The 15,247-nt window shown below is 48.9% G+C and overlaps 1 protein-coding gene across 1 annotated transcript; it reads left to right on the forward strand.

The window, feature by feature from the left end:
* Positions 1-1,427: 1,427 nt before the first annotated feature.
* On the forward strand, positions 1,428-14,788 carry LOC135809638 (uncharacterized). Its single transcript, XM_065323034.1, has 7 exons — positions 1,428-1,948; positions 6,117-6,342; positions 7,109-7,225; positions 7,916-8,012; positions 8,401-8,634; positions 9,386-10,663; positions 11,672-14,788. The coding sequence occupies exons 2-7, from the start codon at positions 6,208-6,210 to the stop codon at positions 14,254-14,256; spliced, it is 4,446 nt and encodes a 1,481-aa protein (XP_065179106.1). The 5' UTR covers positions 1,428-1,948; positions 6,117-6,207; the 3' UTR covers positions 14,257-14,788.
* The last annotated feature ends 459 nt before the right edge of the window (positions 14,789-15,247 follow it).

Consider the following 15,247-nt stretch of genomic DNA (forward strand, 5'->3'; position numbering starts at 1 on the left):
TATGCATGTGTGGACAAGGAAGAGGAGAAGAAATCCCGGAATTGCCCGCCACAAGCTTTGTCTCGTTCTGCCGATGCCTAAGCTTTTCGATCAGAATCTACCTGTACCGTGTTGAAGCATTGACGGCCAAGGTCTAGAGTAGAGCAGAGACTAGACGGTGATACGGGATGGTGTTGTCAGTGTTGATGCTTGGCCCGCATCACTACACACATGTTCATCACTAGCATAAAGCACACCAGATACTGCTTCAAGCACCAAGCACAATCATGCCATGGATAAGGAGCAAAAACCCTATGACTTCGTACACAGAAGAACGAGGAAGCGGTCCAGTGGTTGAGTTCCTCCCGGGCACCCTTTGCATGGGTAACCCGGTCTCCAGACGGACCGGAGCGCCGGAATCCAGGCTTGTGAGCAGCATAAATGCAGCACACCGCACGCATCTAGGGTTCCGCATGTCCCCGTGGCCCTTCTTGAGTCGTGTCACAACTCTTCAGGAAAGCCCTCCTTACCGTCACACAGCACTCCACGTTTTCCCAAGAGGCCACTCGTCAGAGCTTGAGCGACACTTGAGCAAGACCCCATTGTTGAAAGTGAACTCTGTCAGTAGTCTCGCGCTGGCGCAAGTACGCGTCACTGCACGAACAAAGACTCTAGAGGGTTCAAATGTGGCCAACAATCTCCCTGGTCAGCATGGGGTGTTTACGCACCAGGTTAAAAAGACTCACGAGTTCTAGACATGATTATGGATGACGCTCCAACCGTGTCCAGCTTCTTTCCAATCAAGTGCAACTATACATCGGCTGTAATACATTGGCCGTGGCATGCGAAGGGGTCACACATACAAATCATCATTGGTATCGCAGCGCAAACACACTGTAACATGACTTTCGAAGAGGGACTATTGTTGCGTTATCGGCATCTTCGGGAAGCTACAGTTAGTAGTTTGGGGCCACTTGGAGAAGTGGGCTGGCGAGCGAACATCAGCACTGGTACGTACATCTACATGGTGGCTTATTCCCCACTTACGCACTATCGTTTCTTGCGGCCTCGGTGGTGAGCAATGACTATGTTGGTGGTGGCGGGTGAGACGTTTGATTCAGTTTGCCATTTTCATGTCGCACATCTATCCCTACAGACTCCAGGGTCAGCATGGGGCCCACACGTTCGTTCTGCGGCCGTGCACCTGCTCGACATCATGACTAAGTCTTGTCTGTGTATGGGATAATGTTGGTTGAAATGCATATTGAACGGCTGAGCATGCACGAACCACAATCGTCCACATCACGATCACGACAGCAGTACCGTCCTTGACCATGATGGCCATGATGACTCAGTGCAGCGTTGGTGCATATGCACGAAAGGTCGCACTTAGCGTAAGATGCCAATCCGGTTGCCTCTTCACTTCAGTGTGCATACGCCGCAGCCTGCACACACAACGGAATCAGTAGATCTACCTCAGGTCCGACCGCGTGCCGGGCACCGACTCATGCTGTGCTGGCCTAACAGTAACAAGTCATACAGCTGGCCTTCCTGCTGAGGTGCGGACACGACCGCTCGTTTGTAAAGAAAGGAAATATCATAGCACACAACAGGGATTTGTGGAAAAAGAAAGCCCAGCAGGCAGCAACAGCCACGGCGGCTTGTGATTGCAGCAGCAAGACAGACGTAGCGTCGTCGTTCCTCTCGACCTCTGGATCACTCTGACCAGTGACCCTGCGCAATCTATGTCCGTACTCCACATGTGGTGGTGTGGTGCCTCACTCCCCGTGGCGGGTCCCATGCAGTGTGGTGTTCTTACCGAGTGACAACCAAGCGTGTTTCTGACGCTGTGGCGGCGGTGATAGTCACGGAGATCGGATAGTCGGCGTGTCAGTCGAGTGAACCTGGTGAACTGCGTGTGGATGTTTGGCTTTGTGGCCAGCAGTTCCGGAGTTCGCTGACGGATAAGGTAAGAAGGTTTGAGAGCACAATGCCATTATTTTCATGTAGGGTTTTGCTCTGTACTACTACTACTAGTCTGTGCTGTCGGCATTTTCTGACACTGACAGTCCCCAATGCCGCAATGGCAAAGGAAGTGTTACAAAATCGCGAATGGCATAGAAGCAGATCGGAGTAGAGTGCTTCAAATAGATAGCTTGTATCCTAATGCCGGTATTGTGTATTGCCCTAGGATGGTGTCAGGGCGGCTGTTTTGTTATAACGCCAACAGTCTACTGGCGTCATGCATTTGACGAAAGTGGCTTCGTCGGAGGATCTCTGAAAGACTGCTGTACAACTTACTTCTCCTACAAACATGTGCAGATGAGCTTCGTGAAATTCCCCAGAACCTATGCATAATTATAACACTGCACCAACACAGTTAGTCACCCTTTGTAATCTTCTGCTGTGCCGCTGGTTTCGTGTTCCGCCATATCAACGCCAAGTGCACGCATCCTCTGGCACGTTACTAGAGCATTTTCGTGTGGTGTTACAGAACTACATACTAGTAATTGCAGGTAGCTGACACTATCCAATAGCGTTCAGCTGCGTGTAGATTTCAGCCCTTTTTATATTCGTTCATATGATCGATAGACTGTTCACTTTAGTCTTTAGTATGTGCACAGCTAATTACTTGTCGTTGTCGTTCATAGGAACCTATACCTAGGACACAGTCAGTGGCAGGATTCGAAAGGCTTACATGGGCCAGCAGGACTAAACTGAAAGTTTGTTTTGAAGTTCCAGTGAAAATCTACTACAAGTGTAATGTCCCATGGCTAGCATCTAGCATGGTGTCTGTGGGGTGTCATCCGTGTTGTGAGCTATCTATTGAACAATTATGAAGCAGTTTAGCTGCAGTTCTGGGCCAGATGATATTCCAAAATAATTTCTGAAATAAGACTCGGTTACAACTCGTAAGGGGCCGTCCGTAAATATCGATGTTTTTTTAGAGACGATATTGGTGCTTCTCTCCCTTGACCCCCCCCCCCTCCCCCCAGAAGACGCACATGTACATCTAGATCATGGAATCAATATTTTTGGAAACTCTTGTGGAGTTGGTCCGTGTTTGTTCGCACTGCCTCTACGTCTTGAAAAAGGTCTCCTGCAGGCATCGTTCGGCCGATTTCCACAATCAATAGCTCATTCTTTTGCTCTTGAAATTCGCCATGGGCGTACAGCTTCCAATTTTAAATTTTGTTCTTGTGTCGCGAGTTTTAGCTCCGCGAACGGAAGCTGGTTTCACATTTCTTGTATAGCCATTTAGACGTCCGCGTGCAGAGATCGGCGAAACTTCAGATATTTACATCGATATTTTTCTGATGCTCGAAAAGACGCACATGGCTCAAACCCCCTCCCCCCCCCCCCCCAGACGCACCAATATCGTCTCTAAAAAAACATCGATATTTACGGACGGCCCCTAAACAGACGCGCTTATACAAACACTCACACACAGAGGCGCGCGCACACATGCATACTCATACACACGTACACACACACATACACACACACATGCAAACACTCACACACGCGCTCGCACATATGCACACACGCGCATGAATGCACACATACGCAAACACACACACACACACTTCAGACCTGCCCATCGCGGAAGCGATGATAGCGAACAGCTATGTTAGACATAGCAACTTGTGCTGGGATTACACAATTCAACAGCTTGCAAGGCTGATGAACTGACCACTGCTAGTTTTGGCCTGGTGTACACCACACAGTTGATTGAAGCGGCTTTTTCTGGCCAGCAAATCCCTTTTTTTCTTTTCTTCTTTTTTTTGAAAGGATTAGGAGAACTTCAAATTCAAAGGATCATTTGGGGAAGTGAAGTGCCTGAAAAGAGAAAAAAATCGCCAGACCCACCAGGACTCGAACCCGGGACCCTGCCATGAGCAATGCTCTAACTACTGAGCTATGGGTCCTGGTGGGTCTGGCGATTTTTTTCTCTTTTCAGGCATTCACTTCCCCAACTGATCCTTTGAATTTGAAGTTCTCCCAATCCTTTCAAAAAATTTATCACTCTCTTTCACTTCTGGTAGGGTCCAGAAACTGACCGTGGTTGGTCCCCTGGGGGAGGGAGAAAGACCCAGGTGCCATCAGTATGTGTGGCACGTGTTGTGAGCTGCCTTTGGAGTGAAAAACTTGTCAGCGCCTTCTAGGTTCAGCCTGGTCCCATAGCTCAGTGGTTAGAGCATTGCTCATGACAAGCAAGGTCCCGGGTTCGAGTCCTGGTGGGTCTGGCGATTTTTTCTCTTTTCAGGCACTTCACTTCCCCAACTGATTCTTCTTTTTTTCTTCGTTTTTTATACTCTTTCTTCATTTTCTACACACACACACCATACCAAATACTCCGGCATGCACTGGCTGTTGGTAACCACCCAGGAGAATGAAAGAAGAGCTAGGAGAATGAGAAAGAGAAGAAACGCGTTTGTGTGGGATCATAATCGTCGGGAATTGAACCCGCAGCCTCTCGATTGGAAATCGACTGCACATACCACTGCACCATATCGGGACACACACACACACACACACACACACACACACACACACACACACACACACACACACACACACACAAGCACACACACACACATACACATACACATACACACAATCACACACACACATACACACACACACACACACACACACACACACACACATACACACACACACACACACACATCCATCGTGGAAAACATGGTCATTATTATGTAACTAGCTATAGTACACACACGGCATGTAGTCATGCACACCAGCTGATGTACACCCATGCCCATACACCGTTGAAACGAAAGCCGGATCATACGTTGTACAGTCGCTTTGCAATCACACTGCATTTCAGTGTGATGTGAAAGGTGGCCATTGAGAACTCCAGGCCCTGGCCCTGTGATCTTCAGCACATGCCATGCCACTGTCATTATGATGAGAACACATCTAGCATGTTCCATTGGTCAAGATGGCAGGACATACTGTAGTGCTGAGTGACCTACTGGTATCAGATTACAGCAGCTCTGGCACACAGCCACCACGCTGTAGTGCAGCCTGTATGCTGTAGGCTGTATGTCACCCTATAGGTATGCTGTATGCTGTAGGCTGTATGTCGCCCTGTAAGAATGCTAATTGCCTGTCATGCGATAAGAATGCTCGAGTCAATGGGCGGACGTATCACGATACACAAACGTTGAACCGTGACAGAACTTACTTCAAATAATTGCAAATTGCAATAAAAACGACCTCACACCGTCACAGCGCTGTTCAGGTGTACAGGCCAGGCATCCCATATGGTCAGTCAACTTGAGTTTCAATTAAAATCTAGGAAGAGGAGAAGTCAGGCAATTCACAAGCCAGGACCTAAACCAAGTGTAGTCATTACGCATGCATATGCGGTGCTCTTTCTCTTTGAATCTGACTCCCGCTGACCGTTGGAGTTCCAAACTGTAATAATGATTCATTTGAATGTTATTATCTGCGTCCAATAGGCTTTCTTGCATTCAACCATGGATATCCAGCTATACATGGATATCCAGCTATACATGGATATCCAGCTATACATGGATATCCAGCTATACATGGATATCCAGCTATACATGGTTATCTATGAAGTTGAACTCTACTACTGTAGAACTTAGACCGTGCCAGGGCTGAGTGTTCCCGGACAATGTTTTCCGCGACTAAAGCAAAACCTGACAAGGGGCATCCCCCTGATCCCCTAAGAGGACCTCTCAAAGTCCAGATAGAAGGATGTAATTTTCTCTCATTTCCATTCCCTGGATATTAAAGGGTACCACCTGTGCGAAGGTTAAACAAAATGGTGGCAATGTCCAAATGCACACCTGGTAAATAGTGGTAAACACACACTGGCTCACACAAGCTGCAAAGTAACCCTCTGGCACAGTGTGTCAATTGAAAAGTCACCCACCCGTATGGTGGAGCCACTTTAGAAGGTTCACTGAGCGGCAGGCTTAGTTTTACTGTACATAAGTTGTTCAAAGTCAAAGATAAATTCTTAGCTTTTTAAGTTATTTATATGACTTAAAGTCATGCATGTCGTACGGTCGTATACCCCTGAGTATGCACACGGACACGAATGGTAAGAATGGCGATTGTTTGCTGATTTACTGCCATAGGCCGCCGTGGACACGGTTTACGACGCCCCGCTCATCTGCGGACAGGTTGCTATAACATTGGCGACGGGCAACCCTTGCTCGAGAAGTTGCTATGCCAAACCTGTTCAAAAAGCTGAAAGGCGGCAAGGCAAACTCGCCTGCAGGTGCCACTGCTGTGCATGTGTCGCCGAAGGATGGCACCGGCCCCAGGAAGAGGTCGGCCGTGCTAACAAATACATTTTCAGAGGTCAGTGTGCTTGGGTATGGGGGAAGGGGGGGGGGGGGAGGGAGGGAAGGGGGAAGGGGGAGGAAGGGCAGGTGTGTGGGGGGGGGGGTAAATCTCCAGTACCAGGTAGCTCTTGCATGCGGTCAGTGTGCACGTTTGCGGGGGTGGGGTGGGAATTCCCCATCGCCAGTTAGTTATTGTACGAGGTCAGTGTACTACTACGCAGCGGCAGCGGCATGGCATTATGAAGCTGACTGATTAGTTAGCTATTGCCATCTAAACCTGTTCAGCCTGGTCCCATAGCTCAGGTGGTTAGAGCCGCATTGCTCATGACAAATACAAGGTCCCGGGTTCGAATCCTGGTGGGTCTGGCGTTTTCTATTCTCTTTTCAGGCAGTTCACCACCCCGACTGAACCTTTGAATTTGAAGTTCTCCCAATCCTTTCCAATTTAATCACTTTCTTTCACCTCTGGTAGTACGTTCCAGAAACTGACCGTGGTTGGTCCTCTGGGGGAGGGGAAAAGACCCAAATGCCATCAATATGTGTAGCACGTGTTGTGAGCTGCCTTGAGCTGCCTTGCCTTGTCTAGGTTCAGCCTGGTTCCATAGCTCAGATGGTTAGAGCATTGCTCATGACAAGCAAGGTCCCGGATTCGAGTCCTGGTGCCCCGGGGTCTGGCGTTTTTTCTCATGTCAGGCAGTTCACTTCCCCGACTGATCCTTAGAAAAACAGCCTCATTGTTATAATATAATTATTGCTTCCACTGCTTGACTGCTTGACTGCAGGCCATCCTGGATTTGGACATGGGCACAAGGGAGGCATGCTCTCGCCTACGCTGCACACCGGTGGAGATCTGCCTTGAGTCGCCCATGCGCGTGGAGATACTCAGCCTGGATGCAAAGGTACATTAACGTGACGGACTTTGCTGTGTGTGCATTCAGGTTAGATTTTCCTGTGGGGATTGCAATGCTCACTTGAAACTTGTGCTCCCCCCCCCCTCCCCACGGCCCTCCCCAGGAACAGAGACTGTCGGCTTCCCTTTGTCCAGGAAGTCTCAATTTACGGAGAAGTATCAGTGGAGGATAGTGAGTGTGCACTTGGAGCAAATGTTCACAGCTGTGTGACTTGTGCTAAGTGTCCTGCAACAAAACATCCAGGGGTGTTACTGAGTTATTTTTAAAAGAGATCTGGTATTATGGATTCCATTGTGTCTCCCCACTTTCTAGATCTGGTGTGCTGGCAGACAAGTATCTGCTGCTTTGTTTAGCCTTCCAATGTCTCTCGCTTGTACTGTTATTACACAAGTGTATGATTCCTGTTATAGTGGACATGTGTTCATATTGTGACGGTTTGTATGTGTTTGTATGTGTGTGTGTGTGTGTGTGTGTGTGTGTGTGTGTGTGTGTGTGTGTGTGTGTGTGTGTGTGTGTGTGTATGTATGTGTGTGTATGCGTATGTGTGTGTGTGTGTGTGTGTGTGTGTGTGTGTGTGTGTGTGTGTGTGTGTGTGCATTTGTGCGTGTGTGCATTTGTGTGTGTGTGGGGGGGGGGGGGGGTGTTTGTGCATACGCGTGATTGCATGTGCTGCTGTAGTGTACACTGAAGAAGGCCAAAGATCACTATGTGCAGTTGCTGAGAGTTGTAGAGGAGCTAAACAAGGATGTTGCCGATGACGACCACACCCCAGAAGGTAGGCCGGTTTGCCAATGGTGTCTCTGCTCATCTACTTCATACAGAACTCGGCATTTCTGTGCATTATCAAGCCATTGGAAAGAGCAATAGGCTAATGTGGGAAAACAAGGGAAGGCAATGGAACAATGAGATAGTCATGGTCTTCATGATCAGTGGAAAATCTGCAATTATGGCTTTTCCCTGAATTTAGATTGAATTCTAGTTTTAGTGAGTATTCTTCTGTGAACTGAAAATCAAAAAAAGTTATACTAGCAAGCCCTATGTATCTGCAAGGAGAAGGAATAGTGTTCTTCTAGAATAGGTTCAGCTCTGAAGCCAGATGTACAAGTAGTTACTGATGGTGGATCTCAGTTCCCGTTACGCTTGTGCTTCCGTGTCCTGTCCAGAGCGGTTCGTTCTCGTGTACGCACGGCAAAAGTCAACATTCAAGTCGCGCGGTGGTTCAGTGTTCGTACTCGACCATCATGAAATGTGCGAAGTGCACGCCGGGCACATCAAAGGGCGAACGTTCTCGATCAAGGCCAGCCGCGAAGTCGTCACCTTTCACGCCGCCACCAGTGAGGACATGTTTCGGTGGGTGGCGGAGCTGAAGGCGGTACGCGACTGGCCACCCATGGAAGGTGAGAACAAGAGATACTGTATGGAGTAGCGTGGTATTTGCGTATCGGGTTCAGGTAAATTTCTACGGGCAACACGGATGTCCCATGGGGTGGTATCACTGCAGAGATGCCGGGTCTCTTTGTATCATTTGTAGCACAAAGGAAATGCACCCTCTTAGATGGAACTCTCTTCCAGCTGACTGTCGGCAGGCCCACTCCCTTGCTCTGTTCATAGACATGGTTAAACTTCACCTAGGGTTCCCAGTAAAAAGGTAGTAGCCTGTTGGGACTCCCCTAGTAAAATAATAAAAACTAGTACTACTACTACTACTACTACTACAGTAAAACCTGTCAAGGCGACCATTCCGATAAGGCGACCACCTGCTCTAGAAGACCACTGAAACCAGCACCAAGGAATGCTACTCCCGGTCAAATGACCCTGGATAAGGAGACCACCTGGTTACAGAGACCAGGTTTTTAAGGTCCCTTAAGCGGTCGTCTTAGACAGGTTTCACTATGCTACTAACTACTAGTCAGTTTGTGTTCACTATAGTCCCCTTAAATAAAAGGGGGTTTGTCAACTTACAACCGCTCTATTTAGTTGCTATTCACTCTTTAGATGAACATTATTTTATTAATGATGTCGACAAAATTATTGACTTTTCTCCCGAAGATAGTCCCCTCGCTCTATCATGCACTGTTGCGCTGCACATGATCATGATGAATCACACCGGCTTCTGCTGTCGTCTCTTTGATGCTCCCGCTATGCTAGGTCACGGGTCCTCCAGATATCATGTTCGCAAAGTACACTCCGAGGGTGATGACTACTTCGATATGCACCTGGCATTCGACCGGAGCACAGTTGGGCAGGAGGAGATCTGTTTCGTGAATCCGATAACCTGTGATATAGTGCTCTCCGAGAAGGTGGTTAACATCGCACAGGTCCTCTACGAGCCCATCAAGGAGAGCCTGCGCTTGGATGTAGATGACGAACGATCGCTGAGCAGCACGATCATCCTGGAATGCCCTGGTCATTGGTGTAGGAACATCTGCACTGCCATCTGTCATGAAATGAAGGAGGTTCTCGGTGCAGAACTTGGTTCATCTCCTTGTCCTGAGCTGGGACCGTGTGGGATGAAGTACTACCCGAACATTGTCCCCGACTACAGTCAGGCGAAACCATTTCCTCAGGTGGCAGAGGAAACTACTGATGGCTGTGGGCAAGGAGAGGCCGATGAGGAAGTGCCAATGGCATTGCCCGACGTAATCCCACCCACCTCCAGCTTGGGAGCAGTGGTGTCAATCTCCGTAACGGACACTGTGTCGCAACAGCAACAGCCGCAGTCGTTTGGTGTGCTTGGCAACTTCATGAGCTTAGTGCATGACCTGAAATCGCCCAACTCTCCTCCCTCATCCTCCACCGATCTCTCACAGTCGGAGGTCATCACATATAGTGTTCAACCTAACCGAAAATCATCATCTGCTGCAGCTGCTAACTCGCCTACAACTACTGGTGGTCTCCAGGCAGGAGCAAGTCTCAATGATTCTAAGAACGTGCCTGAAAGGGAGCAATGCTATGAAAGTGTATTAGCTGCCAGTCTGCAGAATCCCCCACCTGTAATGGGCTCAGGTGATCCGGACTCAGCAGAGGTTGAAACCAACCAGTCGCCTGCAGTGGAGGGCTGCCCAACTGATCCAGATTCAGCCATGCCGGGTGATTCTAGTCCAGCGATGGCCATAGTGGATGGAGGCGATGGCTCATCAAGTCAAGTAGACACGGATGACACAACGACGAGCAATGTAGAAGTAAGCAATAATGTCACTGCGCTGCGCAAGCCCTGCAGACACCGAGAGAGCATGGCCAGACTGGAGGAGTATACATTCGGCTATCCTGCTACTCCAGACCAGCAGCCAACTTTATCTGATGCCACCACGAATCAAGACGCTAAGCGGAGTGGTGAGGATGATGCTGGTGCTACTGATGCTGGGGGTCCTGCAGCTCCTGATGATAATGATGATGTTGATGGCAATGACAATGATAACTTGACATGTAAGTAACCATATTCTTCCAACTTTGCAAAATCCGGTGCCTCTGAATTATATTTTTTTGTGAAATATTAGAACAAACGGCGAGGAGACAACAATTTGATAACCGCAATCAGTAATACAAGCTGGATCGACATTTGTGTACACTGTATTCATGTATTGTAAAACTGTGGAGACAATGTGCAATAAAACCATGAAAAATGTGAAGAAATTGTGTAGAGAAAGAAAGGGATTCAAACAAGTTTTCGTACAACACTCATCAGGAATCGTCGTTGTACTAAAGGACACTGAAACAAAAAATTGAACTATTATAGAAAATCTAAGTTAGAGAAATAACACTAAGAGCAACAACAGTGAAATTTACAAGTGTGAATTTTAACAATCAAAGCGAGAAATGAACAAAGGAGAAAGGAAGGAAAGACAACGTGATAACACATAACAGCAGTACATTAAACCTAGAACATTAACGGCCAAGCTTGGCCGCACTAAACACGACACGTTACTTGAACAATTTCAACCCAATTATACTATCTTTCTGTACACACAAATTAGGCTTGTACAGACGCTGATAGATAGCTTCCAACACCTTTAACTGTAGTCCATAACCATGACGACCACGGCACAATACAGTGAACGAAGAGTCGGAATACGCACCGCAACAATCAGGAATATTAATTAATAATTATTTTTCTTCCGCCTTCGGGCTGGCAGGCACGGTAGAATCGTCTAAGATCATGATGGACAAGCAAAGGGTATTAGTTTCAAGTCCTGCTTGGAAGAGGAAAGATTTTCCAGCCGTGGTGCGACCCACAGTGGGAACTCACAGTGGGAACTCGAGGCCTAGCACATGGCCTATTGTTTAAAATGGTATGCGGCTCTGTTTTGCCAGTATTGTCATGTGGTCCGAACAGAGCATGATAACGGCTTTACTATGCGAATGGAGTGAATGTAGAGGGCAGAAAGGGACTTCTATCAGTTAGTTCCTCCATTGTTTCTGTGCTTCTTGTTTCAGACGATCGAGGATCGGAGCTCCCGAACTGGCTTCACGGACCATCTCTCTACCAACGTGGCAAGGATCTTGGTGCCGACACATCCCGCATACTGGACAATGTGCCAGTGTTGACTAGTGACAGGGAAGTGGCTTCTGACTTACCCCAGACGAATGGAGCATATCAGAAGCCGCCCAAACCAGTTCCGAAAGACGCTGTTCAGCCATCGCCAAGTCCATTCATGAGTCGAAATAGACTGATTAGTTGCCCGCAGGAGGCGCACGGGGCGGCAGCCAATGACCTGAGCCCAGACCTCAGGATGCGAAGTAACTCTAACGCTGCAACACGACCTAAGAGCAACCGAAATTACCGCGTTATAATGCAAGACAACTCCTCCCTGGATGATGCACTGCGGTCGATCTTGCAAAGCAATTCGACACATCATCAGTTTGGTCAGAACGGAGATGGATTGACTGTACACAGTGGCCATGGAAGTCCTGAAAGCAATGATGTTGATGATGATGATTACGAGAGGGACTCCTTATTCATAAACACAGGTTCTGCCACTTCTCCACCAATTATACTGGTGCGGGATCTTGAGAGCTTGCACAACGACACATTCACCGACTGCGATGGACAGGTGGAGAACCGCACATCGCGCTTCACTATACGGTCGCAGTCGACGTCCGACCTGAGTACCATGGAGGATTGTTATGATGTACCACGGCCATCCTACTCTCACTTGATGCGATGCCCATCACCTGATTCTGCCCAGCGTCAGCGTGCCTGGTCCAGAGAGAACGAGTCAACACTGCAGCGATCCTACTCATTCAGTGGACGCCAGCACCTGAGAGCAGATGGGTACTGCAAGGTGGGACCTGGAGGTTTACAATCCGCCAACGATGGGACACCAGCCACGCAATCAAGCACTGACCGGAAGAACAACAGCAAGAGCAGTGTAGAGCCAGTTCTGCAGCTGCGACCAAGCACAGCCGCTGGCGGCGCTGTTTTGAAACCCAAGGCAGTTACAGTGACCAAGTCACCCACCTTCCTAGAGAGGTTGAGAATCGGCAAGAGATTACGTTCAGCGCAATCTGAGGAGAGAACTGTGACCACACCTGCCAATGACAGCAACAAAGTGACGGCAGGTTTGCAAATCGCAGCACCTGCGGCTCCAGATATGTCCCCTGAACCGATACTGAGTGCATTTCCCAGTGGGACAGGCAAGAGCAATGTTATAGTAAGGCCGGCCGTGAAGAACCGCCCGCTGCCTCGAACACCGTCTGAGCTGAGGATGCTGGAGTTGCCACACCCTGGTTGCCATTCGGGGAGTGTACCAGCATCCCCGGCTGTTCCGTTTGACAATCGTCTCCCTGTCCTGCCCAAGAAAGGGTCGGAAAGCGATACCAGTGCTGATAGACCAGATCTAGCTCGCCATCCAAGGTACAAACCTGGTGCTGACGAACCAGCCAAAGACACCAGGTATGAAGACATTCCAGACGGGTTTCTGAAGGGATTCCCAAACGACCATGCAGCGGCGTCTGGCACACAGCCAGCAAAGGCGGACAAGATGAGCTCTTATGAGGACATAGCTCTGCGTGTAGATATTCTCGAGCAGGAGATCAACCACAGATATCGGGCCGCTGTGCCGACAGTGGACGTGTCCGTCTCACCACCCACCGTGATCTCGACGTACGCCAGATCAACCAGTCGCCCAAGCTCCGCACTGCAGATACGCAAACGGGTGGTCACCCCGGACATAGCCAATGGAACAGGGTTGGCAGTACGCAAGCGAGTACACACACCGGATGTTGCCAGGAGAAGCTGGAACCGAGGACAGTATGCCGCGGGCTCACAAAGCTCTCCCGTCGACATTGAGAGTGCAAACAATGGCGCAGTTGCTAGATACCCGGATGCCATCGGCGATAGTTCACCGCAAGGTGATTCCAAAGCCGTCGAGCATGGTGGGATGTACTCGCTGCCTCTCTCGAACCGCTGCATGCACAATGCTTGTACGTGTTCCAGCTCTCAGATTTGCCTTTCTACATCTCACCAAACAGGGCTTTCTCCTCAGTCACGATATTCTCCTCAGCCTCGCTCATCACCTCATCTACAACTGTCTCCGCAAGATCAATCGCCTCGCCAGCTGCGTCCTTCTCCTCAGCCACAGCCGTCTCCTCAGTTGAAAGACTCATATGGACAGCAGTGGGGGAGGCACTCTCCTCAGACGCGGGCAATGCTTTCCACTCCGTCCAATCCCGCCCCTTCGCTGGTCAGTGTATCTCCTGTGGATGGCCGGCCGTATGAGTACAACGTTCCAGGCAGACCGATGCGTGTGCACAGCATGCCCGGCGGAGATACTTCCGCTGAGCAGGGCGCGCACCAGGCACGCAAAGTGTTCCACTCCATCGATGTGCCGGAATCACCCGAACCGGATCCATGCTACCAGGAGTTTCGCTTTGCCAGCGACTGGATGATCCATAACATATCTCGCACTTCGTCCAGTTTGGACCTTGCCGGCGTGGCAGGTGGTTCTCAGCGTAGCTCAGCAAATCGCAGTGCATCTGAGCTGTTCCTGGCACCCGGACCAGAGGGTGTTGTACACTGAAGAATTATATTCTCCCTTAAAACAAGGCATAATGATCGGTGCTTTGCAAGACTATCTTGATATTGTAACGCAAGCGTTTTAGAGCACTCTGTTTATCATGCCAGCCCCCAAACTCAACAATACCAGTGCATGGTTCTCCAGCCCTGTACAATGTGTACTGGGTTTGCCCTCTTTGACGATGTTCACTTCCCTCTCAGATCATCCAGGAACGCATTCAAGGATATAATTATTATAAACCAGCCTGGGCTGCCTTGACAGTATGCATGTTTTTAGCTGATTGAGCACACTTTGAGCACACTTCCTGATACGAAATTCCCAATTTGATGACGTACTTCAAGACACCACAAACACACTCTATGCGGAGCCGTTCACATTATGTTGACACTTACTTCAGCCTGTTTCTCCCTATTTTCACTTGCTGTATATTTATTTGTTCCGTAATGCATTTTTTGTTGGTGAGGCGCGCGATGCAAGCTGCTGTAATTTCTTTCTTGACTGACTCCCTCTAGAGAGCAATGCATCCCGAAATTCACTGTCCAAGTTGGATATATCATGGGTTCTAACCCATGCGGCGAGGCTTGAGAGCATATCGGAAGAGCCCTTTCGCAAAGTCAGCAATGCATTCCTACACATGGGATAATGGTATACGATTTCTAAAGTTCCAGGTGGAATTTTCAATGGCGGCCATGCGTCATCGACAGTTGAATTACTAGACCTTGTTTTTTTAGCAATTTTTAGAAGATGTTCGGCAATAGATCTGGAACAAAGGGCTATCGCTATTCTGGCACGTGATCTACACCTCCGTCTTAGCTATTCTCGCACGATTAGGGCTTAAACGGTCACAACTTTTGCATGACCGAATATCCTCTGAAGTAACGATCGGATAACCGGTTATAACCGGTTATTGGACTCCAGTACATGAATATGAACAATCGCACCACACACCACTTTTATCAAACACGATTGAGACCTATACATTGACATCAAAACC

Source organism: Sycon ciliatum, chromosome 2 (genome assembly GCF_964019385.1).
Source record: "Sycon ciliatum chromosome 2, ocSycCili1.1, whole genome shotgun sequence".
Taxonomy (NCBI): Eukaryota; Metazoa; Porifera; class Calcarea; order Leucosolenida; family Sycettidae; genus Sycon; species Sycon ciliatum.